The sequence below is a fragment of the Carassius auratus genome, chromosome 5 (assembly GCF_003368295.1).
Source record: "Carassius auratus strain Wakin chromosome 5, ASM336829v1, whole genome shotgun sequence".
Classification (NCBI taxonomy): Eukaryota; Metazoa; Chordata; class Actinopteri; order Cypriniformes; family Cyprinidae; genus Carassius; species Carassius auratus.
Window position 1 is genome coordinate 30,239,314 of NC_039247.1, and position 18,955 is coordinate 30,258,268.

The 18,955-nt window shown below is 37.8% G+C and overlaps 1 protein-coding gene across 1 annotated transcript in view; it reads right to left on the bottom strand.

Moving 5' to 3' along the window:
* Positions 1-18,955, bottom strand: part of LOC113085510 (ankyrin-1-like) — a 122,154-nt gene that overhangs the window by 27,611 nt on the left and 75,588 nt on the right. The window contains exons 30-38 of the mRNA XM_026255176.1: positions 17,681-17,885; positions 15,222-15,318; positions 14,852-15,080; positions 14,325-14,453; positions 13,233-13,352; positions 13,031-13,115; positions 12,815-12,889; positions 11,802-11,933; positions 8,583-8,744 (exon numbers count right to left, since the gene is read on the bottom strand). Coding sequence (XP_026110961.1) covers positions 8,583-8,744; positions 11,802-11,933; positions 12,815-12,889; positions 13,031-13,115; positions 13,233-13,352; positions 14,325-14,453; positions 14,852-15,080; positions 15,222-15,318; positions 17,681-17,885 — 1,234 coding nt within the window. The remainder of the gene's footprint in view (positions 1-8,582; positions 8,745-11,801; positions 11,934-12,814; positions 12,890-13,030; positions 13,116-13,232; positions 13,353-14,324; positions 14,454-14,851; positions 15,081-15,221; positions 15,319-17,680; positions 17,886-18,955) is intronic.

An 18,955-nucleotide genomic window follows, 5' to 3' on the forward strand; every position in this document is an offset into this window, starting at 1 on the left:
GTGACAAAGGGTGCATGAGTGTAGTGAAAATGTAGTATGTATACTGTATAAAGGACAGCATCCATTTGATACATACACTTCACTTCATTAGCTCTTGTGCCTTTGCTGTGTATCATAGGCCTTTTATTACAGGCAGAGTGGGAAACAGACATAGACTCACAAAATACACACACAAAAAGACAAACAAATAAGGCACAAGTCACAAGCTCATGAGAATAAAGTAAAAAATAAATAAAGTGGAAAAAAAAGGAGAATAAAGTTTTCAAATAGAAAACACAAGCCAATCCATAATATGTTATGTATTAACAGAAACATAACATCAACTTACACAGAAAAAGCATAATTGTGAACAAATACTTATTTGTATAAGTGCCTAAAACTGATAGTAAGGAGTTGAACAGGATCCAAGAATTCACAGGTAATAGACAGACATGAGGAAAATGACAACATTGAGTATAATTAAGTGATTGTACAGTGACCAAAAAAGGTTAAAAAAAGAAAAGTAACAGAAACATTTTTCTGTGCTCCTCAAGCAAAGAGCTCAACAACTATCAAAGCAACTATCACAAATAGCACTAGCAAGGCCTTCATGCAGCTCTAACATGCCAAGCAAGATCCACTGACATCATGCTAAAAAGTGATTTATATATATATATATATATATATATATATATATATATATATATATATATATATATATATATATATATATATATATATATATAATTTTATACATTTTTTTCCCATTTGAAGGGCAACACACGGGACGATAACAAAATGTGCCAATAAGACAGTTAAGTGATAACAGAATATAATTACTCCCTGAATCAAACATTTTTTGGTTGGATGAAGTTAACTTTACGTAGACTTTATTTTGTTTTACTTATCTTTATGCTAATGCACACGCACTCCATGAATTGTCATTGTGTCCTGTTTTAGAGCCGTTCAAGCTAAAGTTTTATCAAAATCTCCAAGGAGAAGCATTCATGCCTTATGCCCTCCAGTGATACATGCAGACAGGGTCCAAAATTAACATTTAATTTTAAGAATAATAATGTGAATCTTGCTAATATATGTGATATATATGTTGCTTATTCAAGTGCTAGTCTATTTATCTAAGATGCCTAAAATTATGTGTTTTTTTTTCTCTATGTGGCAATACGACACCAAAGCCTAAAATAATATATTATATATATATAACCTTTTTATATATAATATATATTTTTCACCCGCCACTGGCAGATGTGGCATGAAGTTACTTTTGGACCCTGCATGCAGAGATTATGGAATGAGGTACATCCAGGAGAGTGCCACAAGAGCATGTCAACAGGCCTCATAGCAGAAAGACAAGAAAGGGTTGTTTGGGTAGAAGGAGACAGAGTGAAAGAGAGAGAGAGAGAGAGAGACAGAGAGACAGAAAGAAAAGGAGACAGGTGAGTCAGAAACACCTCCCTCCTGTAGGGGGCGCTAAGCATACAACTGGTTATGGAGGGGATTGATCACAGAACAGAGCAATAACTTTCCTTTTTTTGGAGAGGGGAAGGTGGCTTGGAGGGGAAAAGAAAACACACGACTTGTCTGAGGACAGAGAGATAAATGAGGGCCAGAGGTCAACATGATGTCTGTATGAGGTCAAAGGTCAGAGAGGAGGTGCATAAGAGGAGGAGGAGAAGGAGAGGAAGAAGGCTGGGCTGCATGTGACATATCAAGAAAAACACAAAGCATGGCGTAAAGGGAACAGGTTTAATGCTCTGCCTGAATAAACAGAAAACTCCCGCCATTTTGCCCACTATTTCAAGATGTTGCACACACACAAACCATGGCTGTCCCTTTTAAATTTACTAGGCTTTTATTCTTGTTATTCATAGTAGGCCATTAAAATTATGTGAAATCTAGACTGTTAGCATTCAGTTGAGTATCTCACTATGGATGCAAGCTTTCATTGTATTCCACAGAAGCCCTGTTTCATTAATGCTTGTGTCTAGAGGACAGTACGCATACGCTTTTAATACATAAAAAGAAAACAGATACTGTAGAACAGAAAAAAATAGAGCAAGCTAGTGTCAGAGGTCTTTTTTGCTTTTGTTAACTGTATAATAAGTGAAAAAAAACAGATAGAATACAAAAAGATCATAAAGCATTATAATATATATATATATATATATATATATATATATATATATATATATATATATATATATATATATATATATATATATATAAAGCCAAGTTTATATATTATATATTTATATATATTATAAGAATATAATTAGAATAGAGAGTGCTAGAGTTAGAGAGTCAAATAAAGATGGAAGAGATGTGTCGATTCTTGATGATGGTTAAGGACTCAGATTGAGTTGACCAGGAGGGAACATTTCATTAAAAAGTCCGTAAAAGTGACTTTTCAATCAAGCGACGTTCACTTGCAGAACACAAGCTTCTAGAGGGCACATAAGTCTGAAGTAATACATTTAGGTAAAGGGGTGCAGAGCCAGTGGTAGTTTAGTAGGCAAAAATCAATGCCTTGAATTTTATTCAGGGTTGAATTTTTAGTTCAGTTCTGTTTTTTCTAGTCTGAAACAAAGTGTCATTTTTAACACTGAAACTATAAGGATATGGTCACAATGTCTTGGACTGTGGACTGAAACCCCCTGAAATGTTGGGTCTCAGTCCATTTGTTTGGTGTGCACCAAGGTGTGCGGATAACCACACTAACAGAGCAATCGCACCAGAGTTTGTTTAAATCGAACTAAGGTGTCTTAGAAAAGACGCTCTTAGACAAACACTCACAAACTTCCTTAAGCACTTTCTCTCGGGGAAATCCACACTACCATTCTGAAGTGCGTTCAACTTCATCAAGTGGACGAGAGATGTTTATATGGACAGAACATCAGCCAATCGATTTTTGGTGAGAGTCTACTTATATGTTCACTTATTTTGAGACTATCTGCTTAATACTAGAAGATAACCAATAGGATGTGTTTATCTCCAACCCTAATCAAACATGCTTTATCCAGCTAATCAAAGCCTTTAGGAGTGCTAGAAACTTGCAGGCCTTCTATCTTGTCTCCTATCTCCATGCATCATCCTGTTTGGCTTTTCTGATAAAATGATATAGGCTGGATATTGTGGACTAATTATAATTATGGACCACACAACTTTTCAACAACTGGATTTTAGAGTAAACAAATGACCATTGACCGTAACTCGTAATGACTGGTACATCAAGCTGATTCTTCGAAATTCACTGCCTGTTCTCAGGCTCAGACTCTTCTGATTTGGTGATTTACTACTCATCACTGGATCTCTGTAGCCATGTTGATATAGTGACATATTGCACTCCTGCCCATGTTCATTCATTGCATGGCTGGTCTCCCACAAACTAAATTACCACATTCACAGCTGCTCCAAAATGCTGAAGCCAGGCTTTTATTCGGTTAAGGAAAGTTGATTTTAAAAATAAGTCACTGTCAGGTTTAGCACTCCAAAATATTATTGACCATCTTTACCTATACTCTACCCATAACTCAGGTTATCTGATTAATTACTGTTGACTGTACTCCACTGTCACTTTAAACCTAATGGTGACCAAGCCTTTTCTATAGTAGTCTACAATAGTCTTCCTTACTATGTGAGATCACCTCCACCAAATAGCCATTTTTAAGTAAATTATTGAAAACGCTACTTTCAAGGTATTAAATATGATGGTTGTCCTTGTACTGATATTTCTCCATTTGTACAGCACTTAGGGTCAGCTTCTGTTGTTTCAAAATGGTTAAATAATTAAACATGCCTACATAGTGATAGTGTCTTGGTTTTTGTAAGCACTGTGTGTGGTACATAATGAAAAGCATCCACCTCTTGCCAAGCTTGACAAGTACATTATGTCCCTAGTCTTCCTTTTCTGCTCAGCATATGCGCAGCAATTTATCTCTCTTTCCTTTGCTCGACCGAAAGAAAAAAACTACCTGCAGCAGGAGCCATCGAGGAGGCGAGTGAGGTACCACTTCCCCACGTTTCAGTGTTGATCTACAGGATTTGTGTAAGTGCTGCCATCACAGCAGAAACTGCAAAGTCTCACTACAAAAGGAAGAGATTGCAGACTGAAAAACAGCAGGTAAGAAAGTGCTCCCAAAATTGGTTTTGCAGTCACATGCAAAAACAAACCTTTCACAAGCAATTGCCCATCCAAGGGAGATCAGTGCTTAGGGTAAAAGGGATTCTCCACATGTCTTCTACAGGGACTTTATTGAACAGCTCACATCAAGAGTACAGGCGCCACAAGCTTTACATTCCCATCAAAAGCAGACAGCTTGAAGTGAAGCATAGCTAAATGGGCTTCCAATGCATTTACTGTCTTTCAGGGACTTGAACTCCACTTTAGTGCTCACCAATTACCAGTTATCTGGGACAAGGTATCTGTCATTCCAGAAAAGACTGGGTGTTGTCAAAGATCTCTTCACTTTAGAGATGCACTGAGCCATGGAAATGTCCAGAGCCTAATGGTCATACAGAAGAGAAGGAGAGAAGGTAATGGCTAAATCTCCCCAGTCAGAAAAAGGAATAATCAAACCTGGATGCACCAGTGATACCAGCTGGGATTTTCGGCACAGTTCTCTCCAAAGACTTGTTTACCTGAGGGACTAACCAGCAACTCTCCCTACTAAAGAAGAGAGGAAAAAGAAGAGGGTATCTTTATGGTTTCCCTCTGCAGGGCAATAGTCAAATAAGCAGCACAAATGGCGCTCCTATGAATTCTCTCAAGCACTTCACATTCTCACAGTTCCACATACCTTTCACAGTTTTATCCTCCAAATAACACTGCATAACAAAAGAATCTACAAAGTGGGAGAACATGCGGAGAGCTACTGCTTCCTTCGAAATGGTGAGTCACTCAGTAGCTGTCCTAACACAGACCATGTGCACATGCACAATGCAGTGCACAAACTCACTTGCAGCTCCACCACTAGATGCCACCACGGTGCTGTGCATAAACAAACGGCCAGCATGCACAAAGTCTCAGGCTAGGGTCAGGTCTCTCTCTCACATGCACAAGGTGTGGACCTGCTCTCTGGAAGCAATCATCTTTGTTTTTGTTTTTTACAGGGAATGGAAACTGAGTGTGATTAATGTATACTGGCCAAAGCCGAATCCAGGGAAGTCATCAACATTTGCACAGTATAGTGGAAGTGATCCCTCTACCATATTTCAGACGAGAAATCTAGCACTAATCTTAGCTTTCAGTTAAGGCACTAACTCGTTTATTGAGCACATTCAACAAGGGGATGACTCCGTGGGCTCTGTTTTAGGGGGTGCAATATGGGATGCCTGTGCAGGGCTGTGGTGTCTACACAATACATACTCAACAAGGCTTTTTGAATGAAGAATGAAGCGAGGAAGAGGTTTTTTTTTTTTAATTTAATAAATACAATGATGATAACCCCATTACTTAGAGTTAAGGGGTGACTAGACACAAGCATTGTATTTGCCAGTAAAAGGGACTGGCGTAATGAAACAGGCATTTCTGAGAAATTCACAGAAGGGGCATATCCAGTATATAGTGAGACACCCACTAAAGTAAAGCTCTCTCTATAATCTATTCATAAACAAGTGCGAGCCAGCGTCTAATGAAATGCAGCCTGTTATTAGTCATTATTGTGCATTGTACTTTTGCTACAGACTGTGACTTTTTTTTTTTAAAGCTTTGCTTAAGCTTTGCCTAAAGCTGCCCCATTACAATTAATATCTTAACGTACTGTACCCTTGAACAAGAACTAAATCCTATCGGATATCATCAGACTACTGTCTAATATCACTTAAATAGATCAAGACGTTGAGTAAAGATTTTCCTGACCTGTTGAAACTCATACCCCAATGAAGAGTGTGAATTGAAACAAAGCTGCAAAAACAACTTGTTTTCTGCTTTCACAACTTTATGACATCAAATGAATGGATAAAATGCATGACTGTTTCCTGCATATTTGTTTACATCATAACCTCAATGGTTTGCCATAGTACTGTACTAGAGGAAAAAGTGAGACAGACGCCAGTATTTTAGTTATATCAAAGGTGCTTCAGGCAGGATTTTTGATTTTTATTTTTATGCTATAGATTGATATATTTTACCACTGCAAACACATCTCATGCCATGACTGGTGAATTTTGTATGTGCTGTTTAACAGTTTAACTGTTAAAAGTATATCTTGAGAAACCTGAATGTCATGGATTTGTAGCAGTTATATGGAATGCCAAACCTGACAAAATTATAAATAAATAAATAATTAAATATACAAATACATTTTTAAAAAATAACAAAAAATACGTCTTTAAAAAAAAAGTTTTTTTTTTTCACGTTTATTTATTTCTACATTTCTGTGTCCATAGGTAAATGAGGAGGGCGTGTTATACATCAGGAATAGCAACACCTTCCATTGAGCCCATATGAACACAAGAAGTTTAGCCTACATGAAGTGCCTGTTGATAGTGGGACGAATGACTTAAATGGGCAATATGGACAAAACCTTATGCAGTAGCATATTGGGTTCATATTCTGGCATATTCTGCTTGTCTGTAAGTATTTTATTAATGGTAAAATTATTATTAATGTTATTAAAGGCACAAATGTAAGTTTTTGCTGCTAAAGGTTGCTAAAGGATTTTCAAATCAACAATAAAGGAGAAGCTTGATGATGCTGTAAAGGAGGGTGGAGCGATAGGAGATGTTGTTTTCACCATTCAGAGATGCCTAATCACGGAAGTAATGATTTTTAAAAAAAAGTTTTAACCTATACCTTCAAAAGTTATTCACACAGCGAATAAATTATACAGAGAAAGCGAGAAAAGATCATTTTATAACAGTATATGACTGACTTCAGTCTAGCTTGAGTTTAAGCACTCTTAAAAAAATCCTCTTATAATCAATAAAACTGTCTATTTACTGTTTGAAGAAATTAATATTCTCCTTACATCATATGTACATCTGCATCATGTTGTATATGATGCAAGAATTCGCCAGAGAGCAGAAAAACAGCTCAGAATTTTTAAATTACAAATGCAAAATTATCTTGTTTACTCTTTTCTTTTCTTACTTTTTTGTATGTAGATTTATATATTACTTTTTTTTATTTTATTTTATTTATTTATTTATTTATAATTTTGTCAGGTTTGGCTTTCCATACAGTTTCAGATTTGTATGCTTCACATAATTTCATCTTTCAGTGAATGCCTTGGATATTTACGGATTAATGATCTATTGTAGGGGTATTGATACTTATTTCCGATTGTTACCCAGTCATGACATTGGGGGTTTACAGTAAAATCTTGAAAGAAAAGAAGCACAATAACAGCACCTTTAAATGTATTACTAAAATATGACTACTGTATTATACATTATAAATGAACCTCTGGTAATACTATAAAAAGTTATGTCATGACCCTTTTAATGTCCCTTCAGGGTGATATTAATGTATATTTTGCACTGTCTTTACCCTTTGCATCTGAAGAACTACTGTAATATACCTGTATTTCACATTAGCCTAAGGCTTTCAAGCATAAAACGTGCATCTCTCTGCACAAGTACAATGTGTGGTAAATGTTACCACAAAAGCACAGGAAGCATGCTACTAAATCAACTGATATCTTAATAAGGTTACCTTTGTCAATGGTAAAAAGGAACCAAATTTCATCACACATCAGGTAGTCAATGCACAGAAATGTGACAGACTACTGTATGTTACTGGGGTTAAGTGCAACTTAAGCTGTATTGACAAGATCTGTTGCATGCTGTTGAAAATGTTATTTAAGTTATTTAAGTTGTCCAAATTGTCATAGTGAGGTGGGATGACTTTTCATGATATGATAACCAAAATAATTCTAATAGGCATTTTTAAATGTAAACAGTGTATTCTGGCTAGTTACAGCAGAGACCATCTTCCAGGGGAAGATACCAATCTCTAGCTACAATATGTTGTAAACATGGAATTGGAGGCTTCTGTGCCTGATTGTAAGTGAAAAAATGATATCTGTATGATTAGATCATGTCTCTCCCTGGAATTTTTGAGTGGATATCAAGCAAAAGTAGTCATGTCACTTAAATTTGGACTTAAAATTGGACAGACAGTAATGGTAAACTGCAAGCCACAGATATAGTCAGAGCTTAATTTGTATTATACTCAGTAACATACATTTATCTGAATGAGTAACTTAGAATCTGTCAATAGTGGTTTGTTCATTCAAACACACAAGCACATTTCCTTAATCTCAAATATTTCCCAATTTCAATGGGTACGAGGACCTTTGAGGCATTTTAAAACATTTCCCTGCAAAATAGTCAAAACATTTGGACAGTCTACAAAGAATAGCAACATAGCATAGTTCTGGAGGGGTGTCTTCAGTTCTGGTCCTGGTGACAGCAGAACTGAAAGAGCAAATGTTAGGTTAATGGCCAAAATATAGGGGGGGAAAGGGTCAGAGCAGAAGATACAGCAGCAGATATCAGCTGGATGAGAGGAATAGCCAGATTTTGGAAAGAAGGATTATGTGGGACAAGTGAGAAAAGTGTAGAAAGGGGTGTCTCTCACTTACCATTTGTGATGCCAGGAGATAGATGGTCTCTCTCTTGATGCCTAGACCTGGAAGTATCTTGCTCCCAGCCCCCCTGCTGACCTGTGGGTGGTCCCTGGCCCTCCAACATGTTCACAATGTCCATTCGGTCAATGCTCTTGAGGGCCATGTACAGGCTGTCCACTACAGCGGTGAGAGACACACAGATGGTGGAGAAATGGAGAAGGGGAAGACAGGGTAGTTGGACATAAAGGATGAGGACAGAGACACACCACTGACAAAACCAAAGGATTTCAAGAAACTATTAGCCAAGACATCCAAATAACAATAATCTCAAAACGACATTAGGATTAATTGTTAAATTTGTTTTGTTATTCAAAATAAGTAGATTCTGTATATAAATCTGTCTCAGTCACGTGAACTTTTCTTTACAGCCACCATATTTATCACCATCAGGGGGAAAGCAATGGTAGAGAATTCAAAAATATCCCACAAGTCAGTCATACATAGGATGTCTTGAGCAGACTATCATGGGACCAATGAGGTTCTCATTTTCACCAAAGAAGATTGGGGAGCCCCAGCCATTTGCACCGAAGAAAGTTGGCCATTTTTTAAGCAGGCTCTCCACATTAAGAACCCAGAGGTAGGATGCACACCAGTTTGACGGAGTTCAATATTCATGTTTTGGGAAGTTTTATTTTGACAAACTAAAACAGGGCGATGGGACAGGGCCTATATTACCTCAATGAACTTTGGAAGGGAGGAGCCAGGGCAAGCTATCACTGGCCTCACTTCTATTAAATCAGTGCAGGGCATACCAATGGCTCCCCATGTCTCTTCATCTTAGGCGGCTGTTTACACCCATAAATCTCTGAGGTGCTGGAGAATGGTGAGATGGATTCCTGGCCCGGAGCAGGTGACAACTGAAAGCCCTATACTAATTTAGCTTTTAGCTTTGACTTCCATCCTGCTGCTTCCTCAAATCCATTCCACTTGGCTCATTGAACTCCATTCTGTAACAAAGCATCTTAGCATCTATGCCGCTCAAGTGGGTCTGGCTGTGAGCTCACGTATTCTCATTAAACAAGCTGTTATTTAACTGAATGTTCGTCAATTGTTTGCCTGTTGTTTAAAAGCATCATGTAGTCTTTGTTGCAGCTTTGAATTGCATCTGTGTCTGTGTAATTTGCTGCATGTCACTGGATTTTAACTACTGTACTTAGTGCCTTTGAGGTGCAACATTTAATCCCATGGCATGACCCAAAGCTTGGTTGGCGCTCTGTGTTGTCTCCATGACAAGATCCAATGCTGTGTGTTTCTCAGTCCATAAGTCTTTAAATAGCTTCCCTTCCTCAATGGCTGTGCTCACCTCAACCCAGAGCTCTGCAACATACAGTAGCAAGCTGCAGAGACACTGATTAAGTTCTTTATAGAACCTGTACAGGAGCTGGACTTACATAATTGGCTGTTCGTGGATAGCTGAGGTGCCAAATTCAACCCCAAATTTGGTCAAGGGGGCCAGACAGGCGTCCAGAGATTGCTTCACCTTCCCCTGTTTTCTGCTCTCTCCTTTACCAAGAATGCTTTAAAAAAAAACACAAACTTGAAATGGCATAGTTGCCGGCCATTCAGCTTCTAGGTGCTCAGCAGTTTGGCGACAGACGGGAATAAACAAGTCTCTAGATGTGAAGAAGAGAAACCACCCTCCTCTAATCCATTGACATCATCTTCAGGAAGACTAGGGAAGAATATGCCATGATTGAGTCGGCTGTGCATTACATTCATCTGACTGAGCCTAGTCCTCTATAGCCAACATCAAAGCAGAGAGGTAAGGATTTGATTGGGGCAGTTCAGAGGCTCAAAACTCAATTGGAATTGCACCAGTTTTGAAGCAAGAATTGTCTGGGTACATCAAATGGCTCCAAAACTTGTTTCTAGAATCTCCCAACATTGCAAATGATGAATGTCTCATTCGTCAGGTTTTGAAGTCTCCACTAATGCTATGATGACCTGGATCAAGTGTGTTTGATTACGGAGAAGGACAAAGACTTCTTCCGAAATTGCATTCTCTCTTGAGTGGGTAACTGTTCTGAATAAGTAATTACTTTCGCGACCGCAAAATTAGTTAGTTCTTTATAGCATAAATGTAATCTGGACTTACTACAGTCACCATTGTCTTGTGACCTACCGGTTTCATTGTTTTGTGCCACTGCATTTTGTCACATACTGTTTTTTGCCTACTATATAGTAAGGAAGTATGTGATTTCGGATGCAGCCCTTTTAAGGAAATTCCAGGTACAGTGGCCCACTGCTCGTGTCCGAAGCAATAAGTCCTTCCTCTCAATATGATTGGCACATGCATTTGGGCAAGGCTGTGTTCTGCGGTTGTGCAGTGGCACTCATATTTTGTTCTAGATAGAGCACAGTGCTGAAGTGGCTGAGGCACTCAAAACTATTTTTGTTTCATGCAACATCCCAATAACTTGTTGGCTAGCTGCGACTGTAATGGACCGAAATGGAAGTAGTTCACAAACATCACAATTTCCTGAAATGAACTTGAAGAGACAGTCTTGAAGAGCGACATTCTGAATGAGAATTGGGCTGCTGGCCAGCTTCATACAGAAGTGCCTAAAGGCATGCGTAAAGGTCTTCAAGTGCGGCCGTGCAAAGACACAACTCTCATAGAGTGGTCTATGTGACAATTACTTGACTGATAGAGAACTGACAGACCATTGTCCTGCTCAGATCGTAGCCACAGTTCTTCCTCAAGAAAACACAGATCACAAAAGCAGATTGTTCTCCATGGTGATTGTGCAACCAAGCTTTTTTCTGGGGTTTTCCAACTATACATTCATATACAAATCACTGATAAAATTATTTTTAGATAGATGATAGAACATCCCGTGTATATTGAATGTATATCATATTTTCATATCCATAAATGGTTATTTCTACCTCTGATTTGAAAAGGGTTCAGAAATGGGGGGGGGGGGGGGGGTGGTGAGAGGGAAAAGTCTGCATGATAAGGGAAAGGCCTGAAGCACAGCAATTCAAAAGTTTCAATACCTTTGTTGGATCCTGCAGCATTGCAAGTTGAAGGCATGCTGATACTTATTGCAACAAATATGGCGGCACGTTCATACAGTTAACGTCACTTGAGACAGATTAATAATGTTAAATTTGCTCGCAATTAGTTTAGGTATTCATAGGATCAAAGTGAATGGACACTATGGCACTCACTTTTGGCTCTCTTCCCCTCTCGAGCGGCCCACAGGTTGAGCAGTGTCGAGCTCTGCTCTAAAAGGGAGTTGGGATTCTCCACACGGATCTTATTTATTTCATCTACATTAAACTGCAGTTCACGTCCCAACTCTGCACATGAATTAGATATGATACATTATGCCCCAGCAAGAGTGAATGTTTCTTCAGAATTAAGTGACTCATTTCAGACTAAATCATAATTTACCAAAGTATAAGTGCTGATTTTGTGCCACTCGATAAAAATACTGTGTTACTAATAAATTGAGTCAATAATCAAACAAATATAAATTGTATAAAAAATTGAAAAAATATGAAAGTTAAAAACAATTGTTTACATTTCCATGTGTAAATTGTGTGTAGACAGGAGTGGGAGTATTGACAAAAAACCAGCAGGCAATGGAATTGCAGTCAAATAAGATTCATGTGCATTTATTTGCATATATGATATGAAAGTTTATGACAGGATCTGACATGTCTCCTTCAAATTCTCATATAATTGCCACATTTTGGACAACTAAACTGACTATATCTGTTTAAATCCGTATATTCTCGTGTATAAGTTTTCAATTAAAAATGACATTGAATTCAGCAAATCTTTAAATAATCAATTCATCTGCTTCAATTCAATAATTAAAATCAATAACGGTTTTCAATTGATTATTGAGTTGTCAATTAATTCATCAACTCATTATTACATTGCATGAATGGGCCCCCATATGAAGTCCCTAGCATGAAAACGTTTAGCTTGTGCAAAATGCTCTTTTGTAAAGCCAAAGAATTAAGCCAATGGTCAATATTTAATCTCATCTGCACATGCTAGACAATGTGAAATGTTCTTGAGCTTTGGTAAATTTGGACCTTAAAGTAAATGACTTGTCAAAACATTTTATATTCTGTACATGTATGTGGCAGAGAAATAACATCCAGATATGCCTTGACAAGACATGAGCAGTTAAGCATTATGCTTGGTGCATCCAAACCCACACACTCACCAGCCCAGCTCAGGCCTAGCTGTTCAGCTATTAAAGCCATCTTTAACTCCGTCCTTTCCATGGCGCTCAGTGATGCTGCAGAAACCAGACCATCATTGGCTCAAGAATTCAGCAATCTGATGCTGCAGCTCACATCTTATTCAAAGCAGGGTCAGGCAAAGGTTGAATGAGATTTGGGGGCTTAACATGCAGATGTGAGTGTGGGAGCAATCTTACCCATGGCTGGTTCATTTAGAGCACTGTATCTTTCCCTCAGAGCCAAAGGAGTCAGAGTTCTCCTTCGCTCATCACTTCCTATAATCTGTTATAAAGAAATAAACACACTGTAAGAGATCGCTTGAGGATTTAACTCTTTATATTAGCATCTGTTTGTGTAGGAGATGTGAGAACCGTGATTATCAACATTTTGCCGTATTACCTTAATGCATGGCGGCATGGTAACATTGAGGTTGCACAACACATGCTGATTATCTTCATATTTGGTTGATTTGCGCAAGAAAGACAAAAAGCCAGAGGGATCTTTACTGCTGTCCCTCACCTGGGGAAATAAGAAACGGGTGGATATACCAATAACATGTGACGATACACTGATACTCATAAATATTAAATGGCGAAGAAAACTGTCATGCAGTGCCTTTTTTTTTCTTTTTTTTTTTTTTTTAGCCAAGCATGGGTTCCTGTTTCAAGGCATAATATTACATTTTGTGCGTTTTTGTCATATTCAGTTTTTAGGGCGGGTGACCTCATGGCCCCTCCCCCTTTACGCCACTGCCTGTCAATGTTGAGTGAACTAATTTGTATTCCTTTTATAACATTTGTACATTGTGCCGTCAGAATGAGAGTCTGATAAGGATCACAATAATCCACAAGTAATCCACAAACATCTTAAAGCTACAAGAAATGTATCCATCATTAAGACATTTTAACTTCAATCTTTTGCTTCCTGCTAAAAAATGAGTCCTCTATCCATAATATTACTTTCGTGAGAGGACAGCAGGAGATTTGACTTTTTCACTGGAGGAAGCTTTATTTTAGATTGTGGACTGCTGTTTTGCACTGCTATATTGGCCAGAATTGATGTTTGATCTTAAAAATGCTTTTATGGATTTGCTTCAAACAAGCACACCGCTTTTGTCTTCTCCAGACATTAACTGATGGACTGGAGTGCTGTGGATTATTGTGATGTTTTTATCAGCTGTTTGGACTCTCATTCTGACGGCACCCATTCACTGCAGAGCATCCATTGATGAGACACTGATGCAATGCTACATTTCTCCAAATCTGATGAAGAAACAAACACATCCACATCTTGGCTGTCTGGAGAGTTAGGACATTTTCAGCTAATTTGACCCATTCTTTTAACCATTGAAACACTCACACAATAACCAGTACAAATGATCTAAACCTACATTTTATGACCTAGTTCACAATGGCTGAAAGAATCTAATTTGGAGGAAATGACAAGGTAAACATGTAAAGGTACTGTAAAAACGGGCAGTGAGGACTTTACTTTGACAGACACAGGCAGTCTGTTGTCTTTGAAGGCTTGGAAGTTAAAACAGCGGGGCTGCTGGGCCGCCTTCCTAATGGGAACCAAGTTTCCTGAACACTCCAAATACAGCGGCATTCCCTCCATGACCTACAGAACAAACGGCAGCCAGGGGATTTAAACGTTCATCAATCACATGATAATATATAGATGATATATAGCAAAGTCAACATGAAACATCATCAGCAACACATTAACTTCTGTAATGTCACATATTTAAGAATATTTTATAATAGTTTAATATTTATTTGAGTTGGATTGTATTGTGAAAATTGGGTGTTTTATTCCAGAAGTAGTCAAATGCAAGTTTGTGGTGGATTATGAATAGTCGATTTGTAGTTCATACTGACTTTTTCATACAGCATTTCTTTCCCTGTTTTTTTTTTAAGTATAAATGTAAATGATACTTTATTGTAGAAATAATGGCACAACTGATGCATTGTTATGTACTGTCTATATGAAGTATGTAGCACACTATATCATATGACCTCTATGTCTCTGCTGCGAGCCACTTCAGTAAAGTTCTCGTGCTGCTCCAGGGTTTTGTCCATTTTGTCATCAGTCATGCAGTAACAGCGGAGTCGGCCCTCTCGGGCTTCATTCATCTTTGCAAAAACTACAAATTTGGCCATGTATGGCACGGCTGTCAGCTCGCGGTACAGGAGGTTAGCAAAGGTCACGGCCTCTGCGGTCCGAGGACAGTCTGCCAGCCAGAAACTGTGGGAGAGCAAAACAGACTTTGAGTCAGATTTTGAATATGATATATACAAAGTTGAATAATAAAACACTGTTGTGAAGACGAAACTCATATTTCATCTTCTGAAATAACCTAACGTGATGTGGAGATATGGTGCTTACCGGGCAGAGACATTAGTGGTGAAATTGGCACAGTCATTGGCATACAGAAGTTTGGTGGTACCAGTTATATCTTCCCACTGGGCAGGAGCTGTGCCACCTATGACATGTCCAGAAGTGCAGATCAAAATAAATATGCAGTAGACATGTCTTAATCAACATGTATTGCTTACAAACCTAATCCTTGCATAGATTCACTCCTGCATCTTTGTTGAGCAGTGCAACTTCTGTGCCACCCAAAAATATTTTGAATTTTTTTTTTTAAACATTTTTAACATTTCTATATCTTTCTCGTTTTTAGGCTCTGCTATCTCTTTAAAGGTCAGTAGATTTCTTGCTATTTTTAATATCTTCTGGACAAAAATCTTAGTATCTTCGCATCAAAAGCCTCAGACAAAAATGCCTGACTGCTTATCAAAGTAGCAGCACACTCTCTTCAACAAGCTGTCATTCATCTCTAAAAATTATTGTTTTATACACCACCGCCTCACTATTTATTAGTCCAGTTATGAATGGCTTCCTTAGTTGTGCACATTAAACATGGATATATATAGAAATTTGCCCCATCAGTATTTTTGTCTTTTCCAGTAAAAACCTCTAAACACCCTTACAATTAGATAATGGAGAAGCAAAATTGTCATGCATTTGCAGTATTATTTATATACTATTATAGCATTTCTTTATTTTAGCTTTTCATTTTTATGTAGTTTTGTTATGTGCTTAGTAATTTGTTGTTGTACTTTAACATTCAGTCAATTTTTGTAGTTCTCATTTCAAGTTTTTTCAGCATTATTCCAATTGTTTTAGTTAACAACAACATTTATTTGCAATTGCATGAATCTGACAGGAGAAAAAAAAAATTGTCACAGTTCTTTTTTGTGTTTTCGTTTAGTTTTTGTCTTTATGCCCAATTTAAGTTTGATCAAGGCTGCATCCGAAAACATCGCTGCAATATCAGGCAGTGACTTTGCAGGCAGCGTTTTTGCACGAAAGCACCTCATGAAACAGATTTCGGACAGGCTTCTGAGGCAGAGTAATGATCTACAGCAAAATACAGTTTAGAGAGCTTTGGTGATAACTAGGTAGATATTTAATTACTGTAATATTAATTTCTCTGTTAGAAATGACTTCAAAAGTGGAAAAAGTTGATCAAAAATGTACATTTACACACAAACTGACCACTGACCGCAACTTTCAGACGCCATATTTATTTTTTGGCTTAACTGTCACAGAATGGAGCGCACAGGATTGTGGGATATCAAAGGCAGCAAAGAATACATCTATGCTGCCTTCAAAAACCGGCCAGATGAATGCATCTCAGGATACAGGAAGTGAAGCTAACATTGAATTCAGACATGCCTTGATGCATTCCTACCTTGGAACGCGTCCTCTGAAGGCATCATTTTTCAGTTTTTGGATGCAGCCCTAAGGCGTTTCTCAATGTCAAGGATGCTTCCTTGGTAGGACTGATCCTTCCAAGTCACTTCCTTCAGAGGCTAGGTGAGACACCTCTTTAGCATACGGAGAACACGTAAATGGAACAGGCTAGCAAGTGCACGTAATTGCGTCATTACGTCAGTGAAAAGGTCCGTTTGAATAACGCTGTGAATGGTATCATTAAATTACTTTGGACAACTTAACTAGTTATTTATAAAATAAATGCCGTTGACGCAACCAATTGTTAAATCACCGGTCCGGTTCAGTTAACCATTTGTATTTGTATAATTTACAATATCAGAAGTAATTTGTACTGGCATTTAAACGTCAAACTTTTATAACTACAGTTATAACAAATGTTTGGTAGCGTAAATAAAAACCGTTAATGCTCTGACTACGTTAATGTTCAACATTTTTTAATTTTTGAACTAACGTTAGATAGCATAGGATTGTGGGTGATTTGAGAGCACGAAGAGCACGAAGGATACACATATGCATCCTTTCCTGTGCATGGGATATTCTTCGAACGAAGGACTCAGTCCTTGGTTGAAATTCCGAGGATCCTCGACATTGGAACAGTCCTTCGACGGATGTCGATGACGTAGCATCCTCGAAATACTGGCTTCCGAGGATCCTTCCTTGACATTGAGAAACACCTCTAGTTTCTGTTTCTCTTGTTGATTAGTTCATTCAGTTCACCTGTGTTTGGTAATCATCTCATTAGTTCCCTCGTTTAGTATCTGTATAAGCTCTCCTTGTTCTGTCCATTATTAGTTTACATGGAATTGCTTTTGCTCTGCTCTGTTGGATTTATTAAAATATTGTGGATTGAACTGCTCTTTGTTGTGCGATTAACTAGCTTAAGCGAACCGTGACAGAAATATTATCAAATGAGATAAGAAAGCTAAACATGCTTCAAGCTAATTTATCAAGGATTTATCAAATGTATTCAGGATGATTAGATCTCTGTAATAATGATGCAGAAAAAAGACTTTGCAATGTAGAAGTGTTTGGCAGATTTTTACCGATGACGCTGCAGAGCAGGCGGAGGCTGGTGGTGTCGCCCTCGCCTGCGTCCCGTGGACTCTCCCTCCAGGAGGGAGGCAGAGGGATCCTCAGGCCGATGGGACGGTGAAACTTGCGCCGACGAGGCTCTACTGTCACCACAGGGCCGAAAGTGGCCTGGTTCCCCAGAAGTTTGCCCACCAGCTCATCAGGGACTGGCTGGGCCTGAGTGCCCAGGATGGAGCGAGAGAAGAGAGCGTAACAAAAGGGTAGAACGCAAAGTAAAAGACAGGGGTGGTGAAAGAGAAGAAGAGGGGATGAGAGTCAGAAGAAATAGATTCGGTAGTGTGAGCAAAAGTGTATTCACGTATGAATGTATGACGATGGGATTTCGTTCAGATTTTCACGAGAGAAATCAGGGAAAAGAGTAGAAAGAAAAGCTATCAATATACTTCCATTGTCATTGCAATTATTGCACAATGTAATTCAAGACACCAAATTTAGCTCATCAATCAGTCTTATTTATTAATGGAAAAACAGTTACAAACATTATTGAACCAAAGCTGGTGCAAAATGAATTCACTTGTAGTAGAAACTAAAGACACAGACACAACAAAATGACCCTGTATCGCTGTAAAGCTTTTAAAGATCTCTGAGTGCGTAATTCAATATAATCATATTCTTATTTGTTTACAATGAATTACCATTTGAAATCATGAGTCAGGTGTGCTATATTACTGATCCCTAAATGTTTAACGACATCAAATTCAAAGTATTCAAAGTAATTTTAAAGAATTATAAATAAAATGCACATTTATAAATCTGTTTAAGTCCAAGTTTGTCAATACATGTAGATGATTAGAATATTAGACCACGTTTCTTAAAGAAGAAAAAGTAAAAATGAAGCAAAACAGAAGAAAAATTATATAACAGATGACATAAATGATTAAACAAACGATGGGTTAAAAACAAGTAAAAAAAAAAACAGCTTTGGTATGAGCAAGAAAACAGAAATAAACACGTGTGAGTCCTGAACAATCATTTCATTCTAAGTTCTAGGTTTTGACATTTAAAATATAAAACATACAAAAAAATGGGTATCTAATAAAGTAAAGAAAAAAACTCTAAAGATTTTTTTACAGTAACTCAGTAAGATGTTTTATCTAATGAAAGTTTCCTTTTATAAGGTGCTTTAGATATTTGTAACAGTACAGAAAATTGTAATGAGCTTCAACATCCTTTCGTGTCTTTGATTCTCTTCAACGTACAATTCCATCAATCAAAACCTGCCATTA